Source organism: Zootoca vivipara, chromosome 11, assembly GCF_963506605.1.
Source record: "Zootoca vivipara chromosome 11, rZooViv1.1, whole genome shotgun sequence".
Taxonomy (NCBI): Eukaryota; Metazoa; Chordata; class Lepidosauria; order Squamata; family Lacertidae; genus Zootoca; species Zootoca vivipara.
In genome coordinates this window covers 4089931-4116915 of record NC_083286.1, presented here as the reverse complement: position 1 = coordinate 4116915, position 26985 = coordinate 4089931, and the positions used below count along the sequence as shown (strand labels likewise).

General features: G+C 39.8%; 1 protein-coding gene across 5 annotated transcripts in view; it reads right to left on the bottom strand.

Annotated features, from left to right (window-relative positions):
* Positions 1–26985, bottom strand: part of PCSK5 (proprotein convertase subtilisin/kexin type 5) — a 225280-nt gene that overhangs the window by 160390 nt on the left and 37905 nt on the right. For 4 of the 5 annotated variants that reach the window (XM_060280059.1, XM_035099988.2, XM_060280061.1 and 1 more), the window contains exons 3-5: positions 23731–23844; positions 12158–12301; positions 10222–10298 (exon numbers count right to left, since the gene is read on the bottom strand). In XM_060280059.1, the coding sequence (XP_060136042.1) occupies positions 10222–10298; positions 12158–12301; positions 23731–23844 (335 nt within the window). Of the gene's footprint in view, positions 1–3170; positions 3300–8369; positions 9558–10221; positions 10299–12157; positions 12302–23730; positions 23845–26985 lie in introns of those variants that run through there. The other variant, XM_060280060.1, reaches the window with a different exon arrangement.

The following is a 26985-nucleotide window of genomic DNA, read 5'->3' as shown; positions in this document are numbered from 1 at the left end:
CATGCAAATTACCACCATAAAACTGTATTTGTGAAAGTTTTATGCAGTGATATTCACAGGGCTGCACTGTGAACAATAACTTCAAACATGTAAGCCAGTCTTGCAACCTAACAGAATTATCATTACAATGATTATTTTCCAGACGTGATTAAAGATATACAACCTGCATTTGCACTCTAAACCTGAATCTTGTTTTGTGCTATTAACAAATGTACTCTTTCACAATACATTTATATTTGATGATGCAGTGAGCAGATTGATTTCTAGAGCCTGCTTTGCTGATCATTATCACCCCAGTTTTGTTTCATCTGCACTGGCTTCCAGGCAGTTTCCAGGCAAAATTAAAAGTGCTGGTTCTTGCTTGTGACCGTATATTGGAAAGACCCCCCCCCCCAACCCAATACAGTCCTATCCACTCATTGTGTTTAACATCAGAAAATCTGTTATGCATCCCACCACTTTAAGAAGCACAACTTGTGAGGACCTGAGACAGCTTTTTCCACTGCGGCACCCTGGTAATGAGACTGCCTACCTGCATAGGTGTGGTTGTTCCTCTCTTTTAAGGTTCAAAAATGATAATAAGACCGGGTTATATAGCTAAGCTTTGAACATAGGTTGAAATTATCTACCTTTTTAGGCTGATTACACACCGCTCCTGGTTTTTAATGCATGAAGTTTATTTTAGTCATTTATTAGTCTACCAATTTCTGGCCGATTGCTTAATGCCTGCTGATGATTAGGGTTATGAGGGAAAATACTAAATTAAACAGACTTTGTTTTGATATAACAAGGTACTTCTTATTTTCTAAAGCAAGAATTCATACGGTAGAATGATCCCTTAATATGGATGAGGTTTAAATATTAAGAGGTTTAGAATATGCATTATTGCTTTGTAAATGAAAAACATACAAAGTCCATGAGAATCTTTTCTTTTAAGGCAATCCAACACTAAAGTCAGCCCACCTTTGCTTTTAAGTTTATTTACAGGTAAAACCTGAACATGACAGAGGTCAGCACAGGAGTTTCAGCATAAAAACAAAACAAGACACTTTGCATAGCAGAAGTGATTTCATACGCAGCTGACTCTTGTCTTTAATGAAGCAAACATGAAAGTCTAGTTTGGGCCTGTGACTCCGACGACTTCATGAGTCTCTGCCAATTTGTTCAAAGCAAACTAATTATCTGGCAGGACTCCTGCATACCATAAGTAGTTAAAGAAACCATAATTGCTTCCTAAAAATTATCACAGGGCTCAAGTGATGAATGTTTGTAGGCTTCTTCCTGGCAGAATCCACACTTCTGAAAATTTGGTTTTAAAAACTGAAAGTGTAATTTAGTCAGTATATATAGGCTGTCGGCAAATCTGATACAGTATAATATAATAAAAGTCTTATAATGGAATGCCTAACGGACAGTTACTTGCCATCTGACCAAATACTGGCCAACTGGCCAAAATAATTACATTCCACTGTATGTTTCATTTCATTTTCATTTCCCTTTTAAATTGTATGCCACCTTTCTATATTACTATGCACAAGGCAGTTTACAAGCTGAAGAAACAACAAAAGAGACAGCAAAGATCACATATGAGCCAATACAAAAACATTCATAATAAAAACATAACTTTAAAATAAACAACCTACTGTTTATCAAAAAAGGAAACATTCAATAATCCATTAGAATATAATAGGAAACAGTAAAATTAAATACCAGCAAATAATGTGACACCTATTAAAAATCAATAAAGTAGCAGGCAGTGATAAAGAACTACTTCTGACAAAACGATGCCTGGCTAGTTGCCAAAGTATAAATTGCCAAAGCTGAACTTTAGTTGGCCACTGAGTGGGAGCCAATGCAGGGAGTGAGGCAAAATGAGCCAGCAGAGACTACCATGGCCGAGGCAATGTTGAAGCCTGAGCAGGGTGTGAGTAGCAGGTGCAATACCTTCACATCCTTCATTACTAGAGAGATATTCCAGACTATGGTTGTGGGCAGGGCTTTTTTCCAGCTGGAATGCCCCGGAACGCAGCTCTTCTCAGAGAGGGGTACTGTTCAGAGAGGGACTCCCGAGCAAGTGGGGCAGGCTGCCTCTTTTCCCAATCTCCACCATCCCCACCCACACGATCTTGCCACACCTGTCAAGGTGACTGAGGCAGCTCCGCAAACTGAGACTGACAGAGGCTGCCTCTGGCTCACAAGGAGACACCCCCCCCCCCAGCCAGAAGATATTGGATGCGTCTTCTTGGGGAGGGGAGTTCTGACACTTTGGGGGCTAGAAAAAAGCTTTGGTTGTGGGGGTTTGTTACACATGAACAGGGAACTAACTGCTTTAGCCCTGGGAGCTCCTGACATAAATACTAAGAAGTGGTCTTGTTTTGAGTTTCTTAATATTAGGAAGAGGCAAACAGGACATGTAAAAGTGTTTCTACAATTTAAGGCACATAAATTACTAGGAGTATTAAATTACTTAAACTGAGGTAACACACAGTACTTATTTGTTTTTAAATGAGAATATTACATAAACAATATTGGGCAACCTGAAAATTGTAGCTGTTTCACAGCTCAATACTTGATACTTGTGACACCAGCATAATAATAATAATAATAATAATAATAATAATAATAATAATATGCTCAGGATAGCACAAATATCTGTAGTAGGTATTTCCGTCCTCTGAAGTTGTTAAGAAAGAAGAGATTCCTCATTACACCCCACCAATGAACTCAGCAGCTAGAAGTCAATGCCCCCACGTTTTCCCACTCTCATTCTTTGAATATTTTGGCTTTCATGTTTTGGGCCAAGCTTTCTAATCTTGCAACCTTCTCTTCCTGCTGTATTATAGCCCCATATTCTGTTTAATTATTTTTATACATGCCAAATTAACAAGATAATTTGACTATTCTGTTTTCACCAGCCAAAGCCAACAAGGAGAAAAAGCAACTCATACAAAAAATGACGATTAGAATAATCTATTGCGCATGTTAGGGAAGATGCTGTTCTAATTGTTTTGAGTTTAGATAGTCAACTAGCTTAGAGGTCTTTTGTTCTAGTAAGTAGTATACACGTTTTATTAAATAAATAAAAATAAATTCTTAATCAGTGCCATATGTCCTTCAAGGGCCAATCTATGAATCTTGAGTGGGCATTCAGAAAGTACGATTGTACCTACCTGAATTGTAAGTTTTTAATTCCCAACGAAAGGTCAGCAGATTGGGTCTTGGCTCCACCCACAGGTTGCAGGCAGGCAGCAACATTTTGGGACGTAGGACTCCCAGGATTCAGTTTGTGAACTCACAAGCTTGAGAAAGAACAGGAGTTACAGAAGGAAAAATCAAATCCTATGCCCCAGACATACAGAGAAAGGGGAAAGTAGAGTGAAAATGATAGGTACTGCAGTCAGTCTTAAGGGCAGGTCCTGCACCTTTCATTGGGAATAGCAAACTACAATTAAGGAAGGAACAATCATACTTTTTTCCCATTCCAGCAATGAAAGGTCAGCAGATTGGGACATACCAGAGCTATCCCAATCTCAGGCAGGAGACAGGCTGCAGTGTTATGGAATGCGGACCTTTTGTAGGACCCTCCAACCAAAGGCAGCTTCCGTTGAAGCAAAGGCATCTTTGCAATAGTGTCTCGTAAAGTGCTGGGGGAGACCCAGGTGCAATGGGATCATTAGTAGAGAATGCAGCAGAGGTGGGTGCAGAATGTGTGGAGTGAGCAGTGATGTGAGAAGGCATGGGAAGCCTCACAGGAAAGAGCAATGCAGGCTTTTATCCATCTGGCTAAGGTGGCAGAAGTTACCTTCTTCCCCAAGGAGAAGAGATGGGAGGACACAAAGAGAGATTCTGTTCACCTGAGCTCTTTGGTTTGAGCGATGTATATTTTAAAGGCTCTGTATATGTCCAGAGAATGCCAAGCCTTTTATCTTGGATGCACTGGACAGGAGGGAAGAACAAGTTCTTGCTGCAAGTGGAAGCTAGAAGCGTCTTTAGAAAAGAAGGCTGGGTCAGTATGAAGGACTACAAAAGCTCATACCAATGACAAACTTAGTTGGTCTCTTAAGGTGCTACTGAAAGGAATTTTTTAAATTTTGTTTCGACTACGTCAGACCAACAAGGCTACCTACCTGTACTACCCTACCTTTGTGAAAGTTCAGAGGTGCTTGGCTGTGGATACAGTGCCAGGTTCCAAAATTGTGAGCTGAAGTGATGGCCACTAAAATAGGTGACTATGAAGCATAGCAGTTTGAAAGAAACTTTCCACAATGATTTGAAGGGAGGCTTCTGTGGCTGGTCAGGGAACATTTTAAGAGTTGCTCCTCTAAGGAACCATTTCAAGAGTGGATGGGAGGAGTGGGAAAAGTGAATGGTCATGACAGGATGGAGGAGAGTGCCATCCCTTCTTGATAGTATTTGGGCAAAGGCCTCTACTGAGGCCATCCTGGAAACAGGAAAAGATAGTAGAAAATTCCAGTTTCTTGTAGGAGCATCTTGTGGTCATGCACCAGAGCCAAAAGGTTTTCCAGGTGGATTGGTATAAGTAGAGGACTTTATTTCCCGCTGCTACCAACCAGGCTCTACCTGGTAAAATACTGAGTCCAGTCAGGGTTAAATTGGAACATAAAACTTCTGTTTATTTATTGCAGTTTAACAAACGTGTGGTTTCATAAACGGTCTTAAATTTATAAACACTTGCTGCCTATACTAGCCTATACCTTCCTATACCTGCTAACACTCCCTAAACCAGCCTCCTTCCTGTTCCAAACCAGTTCCACCCTGAACTTCCTAGCAACTAACTCAGCTTATATTCCGCTGCACTAACTCAACCTACCCACAGACTCCCCCGCAATTCAACTCCCACTCCAATCCCAATTGAACTCTGAACCAACTGAACTCCCCCCCCCTAGAGCTGGTTTTATAGTCCCTCTGACTCCACCCCCCTGGGTTCTTATTGGGTAAACCGTTTAACTATTTCACATCCAGCACTATCATAGGTCAACGTCACAGCGATTGCTGTTCTTAGGAGATTACCAAAAAGACAGCCCTTCTGCAGGTTGGATCACACTGTCCACTATCTCAAGACGTAGGGGGGGGGGGTTGACATGCAGGTGTCTGCTCAATGTGATGACTTTCTGGTAGGGAAGCAGAGCCCATTAGAGAAGGAATGGTGTGGTGCTTCTCCCCCCCCCCCGAGTGGTATGTGCTGCTGAGATGCACAGACCTAGAACTCGTGCCATAAACATGAGGTCCACTTTCTTGGATTTGATGAGGGTCCAAACCTCTGAGCCGATCTTTTTCACTTGTTCCAGAGAGAGACAAGCTAAGGCAGAAGCAACAAAGGCAGTGACAGCAAAAGTGGTGGAGGTGGTTGGGTTGGGTTTGGTTAGGCTTGTTGCTTGGCTGGAATCAATTGGAGAGTCGTGGCTTGCTCCTTGATCTGTTACATTTGTACTCTGTTTCTTCCTTGCTGATGAAAATTACGAAAGGGCTAGTTGGGACTCGGGAGAGTATGGTGAGTTAACGTCTATTAAATCTCTTGTCATCCCTCTTATGGATAAGTAGCATCTTCTGCTTCGGTAGTGGCACCCGCCTTGTGGAACGCCCTCCCACCAGATGTCAAAAATAAATAAAAAACTAACAGACTTTTAGAGGACATCTGAAGGCAGCCCTGTTTAGGGAAGCTTTTAATCTTTAAGAAATTAGTGTATTCTAATATTTCGGTTGGAAGCCGCCCAGAGTGGCTGGGGAAACTCAGCCAGATGGGCGGGGTATAAATAATAAATTCTTCTTCTTCTTCTTCTTCTTCTTCTTCTTCTTCTTCTTCTTCTTCTTCTTCTTCTTCTTCTTCTTCTTCTTCTTCTTCTTCCTGCTTCAACCAAGCTACCCTTTGAGATATTCTCTTCAAGCAGTTTAGTACCCATGTAGGGAGCTATTTAATCCTAGATGGGGGTGTCAGCATCCCAGTGCTCAAGCTATAGAGTATGCTTAGCCACAATGTCTGCTACCCAGAGAGTGGGAGGCGAACTAGGTGGAATCCAATGTGGCATCTGCAATAAAGGCATCTGCCTTTATTTGTCAAGTATGGTTTGGATCCTGATCTGGGTGGTAGAGGAGGTCGTCAGTCTAGACTAGAGATGCTCTAGCAATAAGGTTGCTGTGCATGAAACACAGATAAATAAGGAGGCACTTCAAGGGCACTGTGAATGACAAAGTCCAAATGCCATTCTGTAGCATCCTTCAGCTAGGAGTTCCCATCCTTAGGAAAGTAAAATCCTAAAAACTAAAGTGGAAACTGGGCAGTCTACATTTGGAACCTTTAATAAGTCCATAAACTCAGTATCAGGAGTGTAGAATTTGATACCAATGGACACTAGCTTAACTTGGTGACTCTGGTGGGACTTGAACCCACAAACCTTGAATCACTGCACTATGCTAGAAGTCCAATGCACTATCTTATTGCACCACAAAACCTTGGTGGGGATTCCCATTCAGATCTGGACACATTCTTTAGTGGAGCTATAACTGGGAAACTAGTTAGAAGTCTTAGGTTCAGCTTGCAGAACTGCTGCCTTGGAAGGAGTAAGAGGGGGTTAAAAATTAGAGCTAACTCCCTTCTTGAATTTTGGCAGGAAAAGACGAAGAGAGGACCAGCAGAACTGATGGAGAGCAAGCCAATGAGGAAACAACAGCAAGGTAAGAAGGGGCAAAACAAGGTAAATATATTTAAAGACCCAATGAGACAGCAAAAGAAAAGGAGCAATTGGAGCTCTGGCTGCACTCCATGAAGGTGGGAGCAAACTGAATATATTTTCTCCTATTCTGCCTGCCTTTGACCAGTGGGTGGAGCCAAGACCCTTATCTGCTGACCTTTCATTGCAGGAATGGGAAAACTTGCTGGGGCAAATAATGTTGGAGTTTTAGGTAGTTCCCTTCCCTCTAATCCAGAGGATAAAATCCTAGATGCTAGATTTCTCTCTTAGGCACTTAATTAAGTGGAACACAGCAAAGAAAGAACATGGCATGTCCATCACTACTTGGCAACCAAAACAAAAAAATTCTGCTCCATCATTTGCAATGAAACTAAGTATGTGTGGTGAGCTTGCAGGAAGAAAACAACAAAGGGACCATTGTAATTGCTATGATAACAAAAAGGCGAGAGAGAAATAGGTTTTCAAAAAAAGTATCAATTGGGTTAAAATGAAAAATTGACACTTTTACAAAAGAATATTGTTTCCTTATCCTCAAAAATAGTGACTTTTGTACAGAGTCTGCTTTTGCACTTACTCAACCATGCCTTTACTTGTTGATTTGCTTGGCAAAAAGTGTGGCCTCTTGAGTACAGAGGTACCTCGAGTTACAAACCCGTCAGGTTACAAACGCTTCAGCTTACAATCTCCGCTAACCTGGAAGAGTTACCTCAAGTTGAGAACTTTGCCCCAGGATGAGAATGGAAATCATGTGCCAGTGGCGCAGCGGCAGCAAGAGGCCCCATTAGCGAAAGCACACCTCTAGTTAAGAACAATTTTAGGTTAAGAACGGACCTCCAGAACAAATTAAGTTCATAACTTAAAGCTTGAGGTCTCAGCTGTCTATTATTAACAAACCTAACATTAATGAGTTGACTGGCAGCCATCAGGTACAAGGGTTGTATGGAATGTATGGCTGAGATCAGTGTGTTGCATGCAGTACATGTGAAAAGGATCTAGGGGTCTTGGTGGAACACAAGCTTAACATGAGTCAACAGCAAAAGAAAAGGAGAAAATGGAGAAAAACAGTGTGATGCAGCAGGGGGGGGGGGAGCTAACACTATTCTAGGCTGCATCAACTGAAGTATAGTGTCCAGATCAAGGGAAGTAATAGTCCCACTCTATTCTGCCTTGGTCAGACCACACCAGGAATAAATACTGTGTCCAATTCTGGTCACTACAATTTAAGAAGAATATGGACAAGCTGGAAAGTGTGCAGAGGAGGGCAACCAAGATGAGTAAGGGTCTGAAAACCAAGCCTTATGAGGAAAGATTGAAGGAGCCTGGTAAATAGGAGACTGAGAGGAGATATGATAGTCATCTTCAAATATCTAAAGGGCTGTCATGTGGAGGATGAGCAAGCTTATTTTTCTTGCTTTGGAGGCTAGGACCTGAACCTATGGACTCAAGTTACAAGAAAGAAAATTTAAATACCAGAAAGAACTTTCTGACAGTAAGAGCTGTCCGACACTGGAACAGACTCCCAGGAGAGGTGGTGGACTCTCCTTCCTTGGATTTTTAAGCAGAGGTTGGATGGCCATCTGCCATGGATGATCTAGTTGAGATTCCTGCATTAGAGGGGGTTGGACTAGATGGTTCTATGATATAATAAATATGTCTTACCTGGAGTTCTGTTTTTATGTCCTCATTTTTAACTTTTTTTTTACTTGTGGCTTTGGTGGCATTTAATGATAATGGTGACCAGAAGTGGATTATTCCAACATCTATGCCATCACAAAATTCTAAATTATGGCATTACATCTTCATTTCAGATGCATCAGGATGATGACACTATTTGGAATCAAAGCATTTGGATTGATTCGTTTTACATAGCAATCCAGGCATAATGAGATAGAAACTCTGAGTATTCCTCTGTAAAATGAACAGCCTTTGTGCAGTTATCTATGGTTTTATAACAACCACTTTTGATTACTGCAAGGCAATGTACGTCGGAATGTTTTTGAAGAGCATTTAAATACTTCAGCTAATTCAGGACATAGTTGTGATGCTGTGAACTTGGACCCTCATATCAAACATATATTGCTGATGCTTGAAGTATATCTTCAGGTGCAATTCAAAGTGCTGTTTTAAATTCCTAAAAAGCCTGCAACAAAGATATCTGAAGGGCTGCTGGTCATCCAGTTCTCAGATGTCCACAGCAGAGAAGACAAGTCAATAAAAGGAAGTGGTGCCTCTGCCCTTAGGCACTGACCATACTATTCCCACCATAAATGTGTCTTGTTTCCTAAACAGGGGAGAAGCATATTAAGACTCACAAAAGTGAACTTGTGCTTATAAGAATTATGGAGTTTGTGGAGCTTCCACATAGGTTTTTTCTCCACCTTTCTGTATCCAGGTAATAATGGGCAGACTAGCCCCATACCTTGTCTACACAACTTGACAGCCACTGAGCCGTTTTAGTCTGCCTGTCATGTATGGTGAGCCAATAGGAACTCAGCAAGCCTCTCCGTTTTATGACCACCCTGAGACTGCAATAATGACGCTTGCCAGACCACAATACAGTGAACTATGTTCAACTATATTCCAGTCACAGACAGACAGAAAAAAATAGGCATTTTATGAACCTAGTGAACAACAACTCTACATATTTGATTCCTGTTTGGTATAGACACAGCAACCAGTTTCGGATTACTCAAAGCAGCACCTATACACCAGAATTACAAGCAAGTATTAGAAGCTACCTGAGAAAGTATCACCAATACCATTCTGAAAATAAATGCAGTTCAAATATTTGTAACTCAAATTTATTCAAAGATCTAACCATATACATAGTTGTGTGTGTGTGTGTGTGTGTGTGTGTGTGTGTGTGTGTATATATATATATATATATATATATATATATATATATATATAAATATATATATAAAATTTTATATGCTCAGCTTCTTCACCATATGTCATGTATATGTAGATAAAGGGAGGTAAAGGGACCCCTGACCATTAGGTCCAGTCATGACGACTCTGGGGTTGCGGTGCTCATCTCGCGTTATTGGCCGAGGGAGCCGGTGTACAGCTTCCAGGTCAAGTGGCCAGCATGACAAAGCCGCTTCTGGCGAACCAGAGCAGCACACGGAAACGCCGTTTACCTTCCCGCTGGAGCGGTACCTATTTATCTACTTGCACTTTGAGGTTCTTTCGAACTGCAAGGTTGGCAGGAACTGGAACCGAGCAATGGGAGCTCACCCCGTCGCAGGGATTCGAACCGCCGACCTTCTGATCAGCAAGCCCTAGGCTCTGTGGTTTAACCCACAGCGCCACCTGTGTCCCTATGTATATGTAAGTGAGATGCAAAAGACACAATTCATACTCTGCATTACCTTTACTAGATAAAAGTTAAAAATTCAAACAAAAATAGAATTTTTAAACTTGCACAATTAATGCTGTAGAAAAAAGAAAGAGCACATTATACAATTGAATTTACAATGCCTTGCACTCCACAGAGGAGTGGCCTTACTTGTTTTCATTGCTGGCATCATAACGAGGCATGGGGTCAATATCATTACCATTCACATCAAAACTGGCATCTGGGTCCTGTAGTCAACAGAGAAGGGAAATGGAAAGAGAGATGGAAAAAGAATGAACTGCAGATCCTCATTAATTAGCCATTGACTCATCTGGCTCATACATTCCTCAGCAGGTTTCTACAGGAGTGTAATTAGGTTAACTAGCATTCCTGTGGTTTTGTGGTTGCTGCATGGTTTAGGAAAGTAATACATGTTCAAAACCTGCAGGGTTTATATATTATTTAAATTGCTTCTGGAAAATAGAAGTTGCATTAAAATACTTTTTATATATAATTTATGAAAACTACTGTGTTAATCTAAGTAGTACTTAGTTGTGTAGTTTTAGTTATTTGCTATATTTCAAATTTCTTTATCAAAATCTTCTTTATCCCAGTAATAGTTTGTTCACAAACTTGAATTAAATTATTCTTGTTAAAAGGCCAAGCAATTTAAATGATTCCAAGAGAACATTATTTGCCTTAAGGAAACATTTCCATGTATCAAGAAAGAATTTAAACATACAACTTGAAAGATAAAGCCGTTTGGGGAAAGTGTATCTTTATTAACAGTAGCTACTAAATGACATTTTTTTTTTGTATCTTCAGGGAGCATATGCAACTTTTAATGGATGTGAAATGTGGTTTTGTCTTCTCCACATTTGCCTGTAGAAAACATTGTAAACATCTGTGTATCTTTGCAACTCTTGTTATTTGATGTGGTAGAATGATGAAGCAGATTAATCTTTTATATTTCATCTTTGTCCAAAACTAATTAGTCTATTGGCTTCAAGTGATTTTGTATAAAATTGCCAAAATATATTCATTCACATCTGTAATACAATTAACCATTAATGTTATTTTCTCATTTCTGAATTTTTCAGCTTAGGTAATAGGTAGCAAGCAACGCGGAGAATTAAGTTTATCTGTTAAATTCATGAAGGACTTGAATGGGATGGAGTTAGTAATCCCTGCTGTTGAGAATGCTAAATGGAAAAGATAAATTTATTATTAATTGGCAAGAAATAAAAAATGTTTGCAATGGAATATTCATCACATCAATGTAAGGTGACAAACAGATTATATCTTTTCACTGATTTTATTCAGTGATTGTAATGAATTATACAAAATTCACAAGCAAGCCACAAGTAAACTAGTTGAAGCTGCTATATTCCCTGTATTGTATGCTAACAGTGAACAAGCAGATCTAGTTTCTTAATTTCTATATATTTATAGTACAAACATTTTCAAAATAGAAAACTATTAATTTATGCTCAGTGAGAATCTAGAAATGTGTTAACTATTGAGATTCTAACCATGCCCTAATAATACATTCCAGCATCAAGCTAAGGATTTCCTGATATGGTAGCTGGACTCGCAGCAATCAAAACAGGGATCATGGCCCTGAGCATAGATTATGTGTGAATTGTGCAGTAATTCATAATCCTTTTCAACAGCAACTCTATCTGAAACAGGGCTGCCAACATTCAGGGTGTGGTGTAAGAGCCCTCTGGGTTAGAGGGCATGGATTGCGTGTGACTGATGCAGTGATTCAGAATATTGCTCACCTGCAAAGTACACCAAATATGGCCACATAGCAAAAGACCAAGACAAGATTAATTATTGAAACAAAATAGGAAATGCATTACATTTGAGCTGGTTTGTGTAGGGCAAGACCAGATTTGGTTTACTGATAGGTAAAACTTCAGCAGTTAGTGGTGCCCATGTCTCAGATACATGGCTTAGAAAACGAAAATGGTAAGTTTCATTCTACTGAGTCTCCTGTACACCTTTTCAGAGGAAACTGTAATTAAGAAGTATACAAACTGTTGAAATAAACAAATAAGCACAAAAGAATAAAACAGCTATCTGAAGCAGTGTGGAAACTCACATAATTCTGCATCAAGTCTGGGTGGTTTCTTTCAATGCCATCATCCAAGATGGTGATCACAATATTCTTTCCAGTGTAGCCTCTCCTCCAGGCACCTACAATATTCATATCTGACTGACAGAGGTTTATATTATCGCTGCAGTGCTATAGGAAGAAAAACAAACAACAAGCAAAAAAGCATTGTATGTAGGAAATTAGTTGCCAGTGCAATGCAAGGAAATATGAGCCTATTAATTAGTACTGTATAACCAATTTAATTATCCACAAATGATCATATTGATTTAAACTGGAGAGACAGAAAATCAATGCCCTAATTAACAAACTGCGAGATAATTTGAAAGGGACGCTAAATGAAATGAAAATAGAGCTGGTTATTTCTTTTGAGATTGCTCATCATATCAGGGTATAGTTATCAGACCACTTAATTGTTATTATGGGCCTTTAGAAACCCCATAGCTCTTTTCTAAGCATTCCATATTACAGTACACGTGATTGCTGGGGAAAGAAAGTGCATTTTAATTTTCCAGCACAACTGCTTGTGGATAAAAGTAGACAAAGTGCCTGCACAGAATAGCCATGGAAACACAAAAAATGCTTTGGGGGGTGGGATGGGCAGGTGGGGGTGGGTGGGAAGGGAGAGGCAGTGTTATGTACTGTATAATCCCTGAAATAGCTGTCTGGAAACTTATCCAGATTCTTTTCTATCTACAAAAAAAGAGTTCCTGGCATGTTTAGTGCAGTACCAGCAGGAGGGGAACAGCAGCTAAGAACCTGTAGCCAAAACAATCCCCCCCCCAAAAAAATAGTTGCCACTTGAGGTGCTTATTGAACAGCAGCTATGACAAAACTTTTGTACACCAGTTTATGTTAAATGAAAAATGAACTGTTCTCTCTCATATTTTCTATGGAAGAGGTGAGTTTATAAAGAAATGAAGCTGGCATTTGGGAACCACAGAGAGTGTGAATCCTTTTAATGAGTATCCTATTCAGGCCTTCCTCAGGCGTGGTGCTTTGCTCCAGCTCCCCTGGGCTCCATGAGAATAAGCAGAAAGGGGGAAAATAAATTCTTAGAACAAGTATCATAGCAACACATACTAGCCACAAGAGTTCTCAAAAGTTCATTCACTCCCCCCGCCCCAATCAGTTCCCTTCTACTTCATGTAATCTGTTAGTGCTTTGGAATTTGGAAAGGTGGCAAGTAGGTTTTTTAAAAAAACACCCATGTCTTGGCCTTAGTAGTTTCCATTCTTTTCTTTTTTTAAAAAAATGTATTTTATTACATTTCCAAAAATTCCACAAAAATTCCAAAACATATTGTTTTCTTTTGTTTTATCAACTTCTCATCCCTTATTCTGTTGTGTTTTTTCTTTAATTCCCCCTGTCTTCATTCTTTTATACCATAACCACAATACAATAATCTCTAATTATTTCTGTTGCTCATAGTTCAAATCCTGCTCGTGAATTCATCAAATTATAATATTTCTTTAAATAGTCTGAAAAGCCTTCCATTCTTCCATTAAATAGCCATCATCAAGTTCTCTTATTTTAGCTGTTAACTTTGCTGATTCAGCCTAGCCCATCAACTTTGCTCATCCACTTTGCTTATTTTTATATTGTGTCCTAAATCTTAACCCTTTTCATCATTACCAATTTCACCATTTCATCTTTCGCTTCCCATTCTAATAATAATTTATACATTTTTAAATCAATTTCTCTCTTCCTTCAAGCATTTTTTCCCCAAAATCAGAACTCATAATAAAACCTTTTAATAGATCCTTATTCAGAATACTCATTGGTTTGATAATATTGAAACCAATCTGATATTCATTCTCAGATTTCTTCAAACTTTTTCAATTTATAAACATTTCCAGAAAAATACACTATATCTATATATTTACCCCACTTCTCCATCATATTTGTTTTCTTTTGAGTACTGACTGGCTTCTATAGGTGATAACCATAAAGGTGTTTTCTTTTCCAATAAAGCTTAGTATCTAGTCTATATTCCATATATGTAATGCAATGCAATGCATATATCTTATGCAATGATGTTAAAATTCTTTGTGTATTTTTACCTTATCATACCACAAATAAGCATGCTACCCATAACGGTTCCCATAACATTCCGGGTCCAACAATCCTGTATTCTTTAAAAATACCCATTCCTTTAACCAGATCATACAGGCTGCTTCATAGTATAGTTTTAAGTCAGGCAATGAGAATCCACCTCTCTTTTTTTTTACAACTGTTAAAATTTTAAACTTAATCCTTGGTCTTTCCCCATGCCAGATAAACTTTGATAGCTCTTTTTGCTAGTAGTTCCCTTTCTTTCTTTCTTTCTTTCTTTTTGTGTACAACCATTTTGCCTCAATGGATTTTAAAACCCCGCTGACTCTTTCTCATTTTTTACTTACTTTAGAAATCCCAATGCAATATGCTGAAGAGCAATGTTTCTGATTTGCAAACAAACAAGGCTGGGCTACTTAAATGACAGTCCGTCCAAGGCATTGCACAGTTTGTAACATAAAGATTTCAATTCTAATTCAGGATCCATTTTCAAGGTATTTTGACCCTGTCATCATAATTTCTAGTAAACATAGCTGGCCATTCTTCCCCCCCCCCCCGCCCCCCAAAAACCTGCCATGCACTCAAAATATACTTTTTATTATTTATTCTTAACCTGCCCTTCACTAAAATTAATCCCATGGCAGGGTACAACATAAAATATAATACATAATAAAATAAAAACAATCTAAAAAATTCGAACTGCAATAATAAATTAAGATTATATCACAGCACTATGAGATCAACAAAACATCTCCAGTCAACTAACCAGTTAGTTTGGCAAATAAAAATGTCTTTACAAGATGTCTAAAACTCATCAGGGTTGGTGTCTATGGAAACTGTGAGGGATGGGTGCTCCACAATCAGGGTGCCACAGCAGAGAATGCCCTCTCACATGTTGCCTTTGAAGGGGACTCAGAAGGTGACTAATCCAGAATGCAGCAAATAGACTGGTGGCTGGGAGTGGCCACTGGGGCCATATAACACCAGTTGTTCCCGAGCAAAATTCAGTGTTGGTGCTGACCTTTACAGCCCTAAATGGCTTCAGCCCAGTATACCTGAAGGAGCGTCTCCAGCCCTATCGCTCAGCTGAGGTCCAGCACCGAGGGCCTTCTGGTGGTTCCCTCACTGCAAGAAGCAAAGTTACAAGGGAACTAGGCAGAGGGCCTTCTTGGTAGTTGCACCTACCCTGTGGAACACCCTCCCATAAGATGTCAAGGAAATAAACAACTATCTGACTTTTAGAAGACATCTGAAGGCAGCCCTGTTTAGGGAAAATTTTAAAGATCAATGTTCTTATTATGTTTTTAGATATGTTGTAAGCCACCCAGAGTGGCTGGGGAAACGCAGCCAGATGGGCAAGGTATAAATAAAATAATAAGTAGAGTGGTACCTCTACTTACAAATTTAATGTGTTCCAAACGCACATTCGCAAGTCGATAAAAAATTGTAAGTCGAATCCCATAGGAATGCATTGGGAGAAAAAATTCGTAAGTAGAAAAAACCCTATCTAAACCGCATCCAAGATGGCGGATGGAGAAACATTCGTAAGTAGAGTTATTCGTAAGTAGAGGTACCACTGTAATAATAATAATAATAATAATAATAATAATAATAAGTTTTATGTCAACCCAAGAAACCTATCTGACCTTTGTATTTATTGCTGCCAAAACTAAAGAAAAGAACACACTGACCAATGTCTAGCCTACTCATAGGTTTTTCATCTCTTATCTTACAATAAAATAAACGATGAGTCCCCTTTATTCTTCTTCATCCAAAATATCCAATTGCTCTGGCAGCTTTCTTCCATTTCTATTAATGCTAAGAAATTAGCCCATAGGCAGCTCACTGAGGGAAATGACTCATAAGTTCAGTTATTTGGCTCAGACAAGCCATGCACCTTGGGCTGTAGAAAAGGGTGTGAGATTATAAACCCTGTTCCTGTGAAAAGGTTTGGGAACCTGCCACAAGGCAGCATCTTTCTTCTTTAGTGATGTCAGCATGCTGTCCTTGCCTGAACCTTCTCTTCTCCAATAAGAGCAAATCTTATTTACCATCACTGGTATGCCTTCCTTATATATGCTGAATAGAAATGGCAGGGTGCTCTCACTCTCTTTAAATTGTCTTGTGGGAAAGGTTGTATGAACTTGGGCAACACATTTTTCTTAGAAAACAATTGCCAGAACTGCCACCCAACCCCCTGTGCCTGCCTCCCTGCCTCTCCCGCTGCCCGCACCCTTACCCCCGACCTCCATGTGCCCTGCGAGCCCTTCTGCAGTGATCAGTTTCAGATCATGGTGGTGGGCTTCTCGATGGGAGCGAGAGGCAGGAAGGAGGAGGAGTGGGCAGATTCCACCAGGTCAGACTCAGCCAGCCACTGATGGGGGCAGAAAAAGAAGGGGAGCAGGGGGGACAGAGAAGAAATAACTGTGCAGGAGGGGAGGACAAAGACAGCAGGGAGCAGCAGATTGAGCAAAGGAGAAAACACAAGGAGGGAGAGGGGACTGGAGAGTGCAGGAGGAGAAGGCAGGGAGGGGGAGAAGGTAGAACTGTGTGTACCCACACATGCAGCGCTGCCGCTGCTGCCTGACCCCAAACTGAAGGCACATTCCTGATCAAAGGTGATGCACACACAGCCAGGCTGTCACATGGCCTCCCTGAGGGGAAGGAGAAGCTGGATGACCAGGAATGGCCTTAGATTAACAAGGGAGAGTATAATAATAATAGTTACAGGTAGGTAGCTGTGTTGGTCTGACGTAATCGAAACAAAATAAAAAAAATCCTTCCAGTAGCACCTTAGAGACCAACAAAGTTTGTCATTGGTATGAGCTTTCGTGTGCATGCACGAAAGTATCTGAAAAAGTGTGTATCTGAAGAAGTGTGCATGCTTCCAGCCTAAGCCAGCAACAAACAATTGCTTCTGCTGGGATGCTGTTGCTGGAGGACTAGAACAGCTAAAGAGCTCAGGGGAATAGCTAAGGTGCTTGAGAAGGTGCTCATTCTGCTTGATGAAATTGGGTAGACCATCTGTTCTCTCCCCCCCCCAAATATATTTATTGATTTTATAAAACTGAGAAAAAACATATCAAACACAGAAATACAAAAATACAAAAAACACATAAAACACAAAAATACAAAATACAAAAAGAGAAAACAAAAACAAAAACAACTACCATATTTATCACTCATATATCCTAACATTGTTGACTTCCTCAGTAGGGTTGTTCTTCCCCTGAAAGAGCAGGTACATTGTTTGGAGGTACTCTTTGATCCAGAATGGCCACTAGAGATACAGATGGCCTCCATGTCTTGGAGTGCCTTTTTCAAACTTCAGCTCTTCCTGAATAGAGATTACAAATCACAGTGGGCCATACTCTAGTGATGTCGTGCTTGTAGTATTGCATTGTGTTCTACATGGAGCTTTGTCCTTAAATCACCTGGAACTTTTAATTGGTACGGAATTATATACTCATTACTGCTGCAGCAGAGAAAAATTAATAGAGTGGTACCTGAGTATTTAACCATTGTCTGCTTACCCAATACACCTTAATGGCTCCAAAGTCCTAATAAACAGAAATTGTTGATAAATACAGACATAATTTATGTGAGGCTCTTAATTATTTCATTCCCATAAATTCCATGTATTCTTTTTCTAGAACAGGCATCCCCAAACTTCGGCCCTCCAGATGTTTTGGACTATAATTCCCATCATCCCTGACCACTGGTCCTGTTAGCTAGGGATCATGGGAGTTGTAGGCCAAAACATCTGGAGGACGCAGTTTGGGGATGCCTGTTCTAGAATGACAATACCATTTTGTTCATCTTCGTTCACAGCGCCGTCTTAAGCGCCCCTGTCGCCATGGTGCGCCGGATCTCTCCGGCGCCCTTCCGCCCCGTTTCGCAGCGCGGTGGGCGGGTGGGCGCGGTGCTGCTGCGCGGCAGGCGGGCAGGCACAGCGCGATCTCTCTGGCGCCCTCCCGCCCCGTTTCCCAGCGCGGTGGGCAGGTGGGTGCCGCGCGCAGCTGCGCAGCGGACCGGTGGACCGGTGGGCCAGCGGGCGGCCGCAGCTTGCAGCGCCCTCCTGGCGGGCCGGCGCCATGGTGCCCTGCGCCACTGGGGGTCTACGAAGAGCCGGCCCTGTTCGTTCAAATGACGTATCATTTATTATAGGCAGCATTTCTGTGAGGTTTAACTATTCAAACAGGTCATGACAAAGTGACAAAGTATTCTCTATACACACAGCTACTTTACTCCATATTTCACTAACACAATCAAACAAACTTTTTGTATTCAGCCAGTTTTAAAAATAAGAGAGTGTGGTGTAGTGGTTAAGAGTGGTAGACTCGTAATCTGGGGAACCGGGTTCGAGTCTCTGCTCCTCCATATGCAGCTGCTGGGTGACTTTGGGCTAGTCACACTTCTCTGAAGTCTCTCAGCCTGACTCACCTAACAGAGTGTTTGTTGTGGGGGAGGAAGGGAAAGGAGAATGTTAGCTGCTTTGAGACCCCTTCGGGTAGTGATAAAGCGGGATATCAAATCCAAACTCTTCTTCTTCTTCTTAACCAGTCTTATTTTACAGGCATATCCTTGTTTCCAGTGGCAACATATTTCCTTGGGGCCACATGGGTGATTGCCTGCTTACCTGAGCCACAGTATGTGGCCCAAACAAATCATTATTTCAAGGTACAATTTGTGGAGGGAATTTCATCCAACTGATAAAACTAGGTTCTGTTCCATGGGATACAATATGTATTTGTCAATTAATTACATCCTCATCTCTAACTCACTGAAATACAAAATACATATATAGGTACAGTGCTCATTTTGGATCATGCAGCCATTACTGTAGAGGTAAAGTGGGGAAACATACTGTCTTACAATCCAGTGTGGCAATTGGATGCTTCAGTATTGTCAAAGCAATTAATTCAAGAAAAATTGTCAACCAAGTTAAAGGAATGCCTTTATTTGAATAGCACTCTGGATGTTAACCTTGTATGAGATGTGGGATATGGGATGCCATGAAATCAGTTATTAGGGAAGTATGTTTAAGAGAAACATAACATTTTTGGAGGCGCAGAGAGGCAGATAAAGATTATTTGATTATGGGAATAGCAAAGTTAAAAGTCAGGTGCAGACACACTGGGAGTTGTAAAATTTACAAGAAATTACTAGTGAAAGGTGTGATCTAAACATTTATATGATACAATCATATACAGTATGTGGTCCATGAAGAGATTATAATACAGTTATTGATTGCTGCTTGACTGGAGATCGAGCACTAACTGAGAAAATAACATCAGTGCAGTTTAGCCCAAGGTGAAATCCAGCAGGATAAGTCAGATGAGATTTGATTCCCTTTTTTCACATAGGAAAATTGTCACATGAGAGATTTACAGCCCTCTTTTTCTCAACACTCATTCTAGAAAGCTTCACTTATGCAGTGCCAGGTATTACAAACTGTGAATGCATTGTTACGGTTTTTTGGATGCTGGTGATCCTTTGTTTGTAATAATTTCAGACTCAAAACTTATTTTTGCTATGATTATTACAACATTTAATTAAAATTTTCAATAAAATAAAAATAAAAAGATTTAAGTCCAGGCTTGCCTCCCCTCTGGTCGGGTCTATGACTAAGTCCTCCAGAGCACAATGATCTAGGATATTTAGAAGTTTTTTTTCCAGATGAGCTGCTGTACTTTGAAATACTTATGATATTCATACTAACAACTCTAAGATGTCATTACTGATAATGCATACTGATCAGGAGCTAAACAAGTCAGCAAATAAGTCTATGAGCTCAGTTCATTACACACTCTGCCATCATGATTTGCAATGCCTCAAGCAAACATGAAAAAGGAAAATACTGGCCAAGGGTCAAAGAACTGTAAAACTAGTTCTATGAGCCAATGGGAGCTTTAGAGTTATTTTTCTCAAACAGTAGCTCCCCAACAATACTCCACAGCAAACAGAGGGGAGTTTCAGAAGCAACTTGTGATACGTCTCTTCTGAAAGCCTAAACAGCTCTTTGAATCTGGACCTGTATTTTTCATTTAAAAGCCATACACAGTGCCAGTAGAATTCACAGGCATATCAACAGTGTAAACTGGTGCTACGATAAACTAAAGATCCATCACCCTTGACATTTCTTTCTCCCTTGCAGAGTTTAAGATGCTTGTGGCATTTTATTCAGCAGGTTCAGAAGCCAGTAAATAGAACGTTTGGCCGCTCCCTCCAGGAATTCAGTTCACATGCATTTTTTTTTTTAAAAAAACCCCAACAACAACAAGAAGAAGAATTCCTTTAAGAGACGTGTCCATTTGTACTCCTGAAACAAATGTGAAAAAACTGAAAATGTTCATCATAAAACAAATTGAGCTTGGGTGACCTCTTGTAAACTGCTTTCTCAAAGTGAATCAATAGCTGGGACTATAAAGTTTTCTTTCAGCCAGAGCTAGGGCTCACCAAAGTTTAGCAAAGAACATGCTTTAATCTACAGTGCCAGGAAAACAAGAGCTAGTGTGTGTAAACATGTTATTTTGCTGCACACGCTTTGCACACACTGACCTGACTCACACATCATGCTAAGTCAGGGGCTGCCAAATGTTTGGGGGCAGTGGGTTAGATTATTTCTCTCTCAAAGTAAAATCAATAGTCATAAGTGAAGTGTTCAACATTTACTGAAACCCCATACTATGTCAGGGACTGGGCAGAGGAGGAATTGTGGAGACTGCCTCCCCAGCCTGACCCTTCCAGAGAAGAAGACGACAGTTCAGAATTACAACAGGGGTTTGAGGGAGATCACAGCTCAGAGGCAGATAAGGGGAAAAGCTGGGAAGTTAATGGGAGAGGAGGAGGAGGAGGAAGAGGAAGCACCAGGGGGGCAACAGCTGATGGACACAGGGTCTTTAGAAAGCATTCCAGACCCCCCTCCCAGAACCCAGCGAGCCTTGAAAGTAGTAGAGCAGAGAGCTCAGAAGCAAAGGATCCTCAGCGCCTCCCGTAGGGGAAATGATGACAATGACAAATGAGGAAGTGGGAGAAAAGGGGAGTGGAGAGTCACTCGGGACAACACCATTATCCCAAGAGGCTGTGTTCCAAGCCTCTCTCTGTAAACAGTATCTGAAGAAGTGTGCATGCACACAAAAGCTCATACAAATGACAAACTTAATTGGTCTCTAAGGTGCTACTGGAAGGAATTTTTTTTATTTTGTTTCAACTACGTCAGACCAACACAGCTACCTACCTGTATCTGTAAACATTGAATAAAAAGCAGATGGCAAGGACTTTTCCTTGTCTTATCCATTCCTGGCAACCTGCCGTCTGTGGGGATTGTTACCTCTGCTGTCTGACACACTATATATATTTCTACAATTTTGTGTGAAAAATGCTCTTTTAATGAATATTGGCTCTATATTTACTGCTGGTCATTAAGAAGTACAAATGTATACACACCATTCCCATTATTTAAAGATAAATGTGTGGCCTCAAGTTAAAATGGTGTTTGAGATAAAGAAAGTTGAAGTGAATACTCTGATCTGCCATTTAATCTGTTATTTGTTTAGTTCTTCTCTTGGGCAGACTTATCAAAGCATGGCTTAGAGAGTCTTCATAAGATCTATCTGGTCTTTCCATTCCATCCCACCCACACATCTGAATGTCAATTTGTACACACCAGAACCTGTACTTGAATCTAATTTAGGCTTGAGCACCAGCTCCCACCCCACTTCACTGCATAAAGATGATGCTACGTCTGCCCAAACTCCAAAATACTATGTACATTTGAATGCAGGATCTTCAGGATCTTCCACTCCAAACTCCACTTTCCCTATGTCAATTCTACTCAGAATCAGTTCTAAAGATGGAATTCTTTTCAGATAGACTAATAGTATTTATTCCAAGGAACTATGTTTGTGAGTAGCATATGAAATAGCAGCATGCAAAGCTTGCTGAGCTATGTCCCTTAGACAGTAGGAGTCAACAGAATTATAATAAAGATCATTTGAGAAATATGAATGAAAGGTCTATTATGAAGAAGTTGGAACAATAAACTTAGATCAGCTCTTTTCATTGCTAGGCTAATATTACTATTATAGCCACCAATGCAAACACTAGTTACTAATAAAACTTTCAAAGTTGTTTGTTTCTGCACCATTTGCTCAAAAAATAGGAAAATAATTTCATCTGCAATGATATTTACAACACAATATCTGGAAGGATTCTTTTAAACTTATCACCTGGAGCTACTTGTTGAAATCTCAGACCAACTTTTTAACCAGCAAAGTGACTCCTCAATCCAGTCATGTTTGAAATAAAAACATGCTGGATGGATAGGCAGGGCTGTGCATTGCCCCCTCCACCCTGATCTTGCCATGTTAAACAGCAAGGTCTGAATGTTTGCTTGAAAAGCTTACAAGTCACCCTGCATGACTAGCATTCCTGATCACAGGGAACCTTGAAAGCAAGCCAACTGATTTAATAGGTCTAAGGTGAAAGGGGAGGCTTGGCACGCACAGCCCCCGGCCTCTCCAACACACTTTAACTTTAACAATGCCCGAATAGGGCTTGGGAGCCTTGAGAATAAGTATCACAAAAGATAGCACAGAATTTTATATGGAAAAAATATTATAAACAAATAAAAGAGCAAATTAAAAATTGGAAAAATTAGAAAGGTTATAGCAACAGTAAAAACAGCTTTGATAAGGCTCCTTCAGAAATGTTAACTTAAGAATCCCTAATAAAACTACACTGTTCTTTGTGTCCTTCTTAAAACAGGCATTGATGGGGAAAGATAATATATCCTTTGGGAGGCCAGCATTCCATGTCTTGGCATCAAATTCCACCTTTCTACTTACCCACCAAACCTCAGATTGGGTGGGGACAGAGAAAACAGCCTTAAAAGGAGAGTAATCTTCTTGGGCAAGTTTATAACCAAGGGGGTGATTCCTAAAATACTATGACCTTTAGGGTTTTGCTGTAAGAGTAAAAACCAGAACCCTGAATTGAGCACAGAAAACCCCAGCAACCAGTCATATTGACCAAGGATTGGCATAATGTTATGTGACCTGCTGACTCCAGATCAAACTCTTGTGCGCTGCTTTTTGCCCCTACAGAACTTTTCAGACTTTGTTGCCCCGTATAAACTTCATTGCAGTAATCCAATTTGGGGGGAAAGGAAGAAGCTTGCACTAACGTTGGTCAGAAAACCACAAAAGTACCATATTATCACTCTGGGATCTATGCTTCTTCTCAAGAAATTATAGCTTTAATTAAAGATAAATGCAACATCCTTCAAGAAAAGAATTTCTCTCTGCTAACACAGGTTCTCTTCTCCCTTTACCATGATAAAACCTTATGTACAGTATTGGAATTCGAAACACAGGTCCTGAATTGGTAACAGCTCATATGATCAAGTTTCATAACCTTTATTGCTTCACATAAAACAAAGTTATGGCATTCAATTCTGTTTACTATGAAATATTTTAGTCAAGAAATAGCCTGTATGTACTTACCATGTACCACATACTTTGCCATTTGGGATCATTAAAATACACGGATTGGATGCCACCAGGTTTGTAATCCCTCTTTATCCTTATTTTTACAACCTGCTGTTCTATCCATTTCACCTGTCAATAAGGAAAACAAGTGGTAAATATCAAAACAACACCATGGTTATCCTAATTAAATATATAAAATCTGCAGTTGTTTGTTCCAAAAAAGGAGCTGAATACATTTCTTGGTGCAGAATTCAGGTTGATGTACTACTTTTCTTAAAAGAAAATGTGTGTGCGGGGGGGGGGGGGAGAGCAGGCTTTCAAGCTATACAGTTGTTAAGAACACAGAGTGGTTTTTCTATTACTACACGCACAAGATCATGACAGAGAAGGAATGAATGCAGTTTACTCGCAACTTACGTACTTAATTTCCTTAACTCCCAATACATACATACATAATAAAGGGGGGGAGGCTTCCGGTGGGGGTGGGGAACCATAGACAATCCCAGCCACCATGAGTGTGTTTAGACTATATGCGTTTTTGGTTTTACATGCTATCCGCAGAACGTAACGCCCATATAAGTTGAGAGTCAACGACATAGCAAATGATACATAAATGTCTGTTTAAAAATAATGATTTTTGTGAACTATTTTATGTATTTGTTGTATTCCAATTCTACACAGCCTACTCAGATCGGCAAGTCCATTCTGTGCATTCAGAATCTTCAATAAGTTTCTGACAATAAGTAACTTAGTTTGAAAACATGACCTGGAACCTTGATCATCTTCTGTTTGGCATCCCTTTTAAGTTACTTGTTGTAATTTAACCTGTTGCTCATTGTTCAGCTCTTTACTTTCCTGGAAAATGTTTTATTTTTAAAATGCTTCTGAACATTCAGCTGTGCGTGAAGTTTGATAAACAATCACTTCTGAAGTGAATTGCTACCTATTTTTTGTTCTCTTTCTTTTGAATGGAATGTTACCATAGCCACAATGAAACTGTTTGGTATATGTTACAAGATTAGATATTGATGAGAGCAGAGAAAACAAAACAAAACAGAACATATAATAAAAATAACAATAGTCTCTCATTTAAAAAAAGAAATATAATCACCACCCACATATAGCACATAAAAACCACTATAGATTATTTTGTATAAAGTGTAGCACAGAACAGTTATATCTAAGAAATGCATCCCTGTATCACATTGCAATACAAATGTTTTATGGTGGGGTTTTTAAAACTTATGTCAAAGGAAGTTCTGAGGTTTATGGAGTAGCTAGCATATATTTACAGGAAATTTACTGCACTTTATTCTGCAAACTTATTGACCTTTCCTGTAAACATCCCAGTTTGGATTGCCAGGATTTTGCAACCCTTGTGCAGGGTGACTTTTTAAGGTCAGCAATAGAAGCTGCAAGCAGAGTTCATCCAGGGTTAAGAAACCCATCTCATTGCATCAAGGGCTGATCCTGTTCTAGTACTCCCTTCAGTTTTTGTTTCCTGTTCTCCTCTGCCCTCCCTTTGGAACCGTACACTGCCATAGCTCCCAAGATAACACAAAACATGGAGCGCAATAGTGTAAATATGTATTTACGGGGAAGTCAGCAGTAATGTATGTACATTTGTGGCTGAAACTACAAAGTGTATACTCTTACAGAGATTTATCTTTGGAAAGGTTGTAAAAGAGGTTTTTTTAATGTAATTGGATTCAGGTTTTGCAGCTCTTTATTCTTTAGCCCTCTAAATGTCACATAATCTGGGCCTACCTTTCTATGTACAGTGGTGCCTCGCTTAACGAATGCCCTGCTTAACAAAATTTCCGCTTAACGAAAGGATTTTTCGAGGAGGTTGCCTCGCTAGACGAATTCATTTTATGAAAAATTCGTCTAGCGAATTGCGGTTTCCCATAGGAATGCATTGAAATTCAATTAATGTGTTCCTATGGGCAAAAAAAAATTCAATGCATTCCTATGGGATTCGCTAGACGAATTTTTCGTTATAAGAAAAGACCCGTGGAACGTATTAAATTCGTCTAGCGAGGCACCACTGTACTTCAGTAACAACTTAGTTCTGCCAGGTGACTTTACTGAACAACCATCTAAGTACAGCTGGGCGCCTTTCTTTCTTTTCTTTAAAATGTTTTTCTTTCATCATGGTTGCCAGGGGAGGCATTTTCAACAAATCCAAGGTTTTTCACCTTCATTCTTTATTTTGATTCAATCCAATTATTTTGAGCTAAACTTACAAAAGAATGTCATACTTGTCTCTAAGAATAAAATTTCTCAAATGAGTTAGCAATGTAAGACATTATGGCCTATGCACGAAATAAATCTGAATCTTTGAGGGAGATATGAGAGAGGCTTGTAGACTTGGGTTTCTTGAACTCTTTATTAGGCAGAGGGGTTCAGTCTAGGAGGAAGAGTTTAAGTTGTTTTTGCAGTTTGACAAGATTGGGTCTTGTCTTCGCTGTACTGTTAGGTTTGTTTAGACCAGATCGTGGCAGATGTGAAAACCTAAAACAAAGCATAGACTCAACACGGTGCTATGGTCAGACTTTCTTGTTTACATAAACTGTCCAATAAAACAATTCACAGGTGGAAGAGAGAGAGAGAGAGAGAGAGAGAGAGAGAGAGACCATCACATAGCAGCAAAGGACAAATACACATTTGATATTTCAAGAGTTTCCTACAAAATTATAAACACTACTGATTCCTTATGTGTCCTGTGTAATCTGAACATGAATGGCCTTCTTTCAAGTATGTCAACTGCCTGCAGCATCACTTAGAATAATACAGAGGCCACCTTGAACAACTGGAAGTGGCTCCTACATGCACACATCCCTTCAGCTCCCATGAATTCTCCCTCATGCCACAGAGATTTGAGTAGACTGACGATTGCAAAAATTGAGTTAGGAAAGGAGTAATTGTGCACATATTCTCATTTCAGTTCAATTCCAAAAGTTCTATATTTCTATTTCCTGAATGTCTAGAAATCAAAGCCAAGCCAGATTGAAATTTAAATAATTGTTTAAAATACATTATTTCCAGTCTTGTCATCTCAGAGATCACTTTTGTATTCAATGCAGTATTTTATAAATGCTCTTCTAGCGGATAAAAATTGTCCCAAGTTAACATTAAAATGGATTTTAAAAGAAAAAAGAAATAAAAACAGAATCAGATGCATTCTTTCATAAAGCAAAGCAGTCCCCTTGAGTCGTCAGCTTGCTCTTAGGAAATAATGGCTTGCAATATACCAAAGCTGCAATCCAA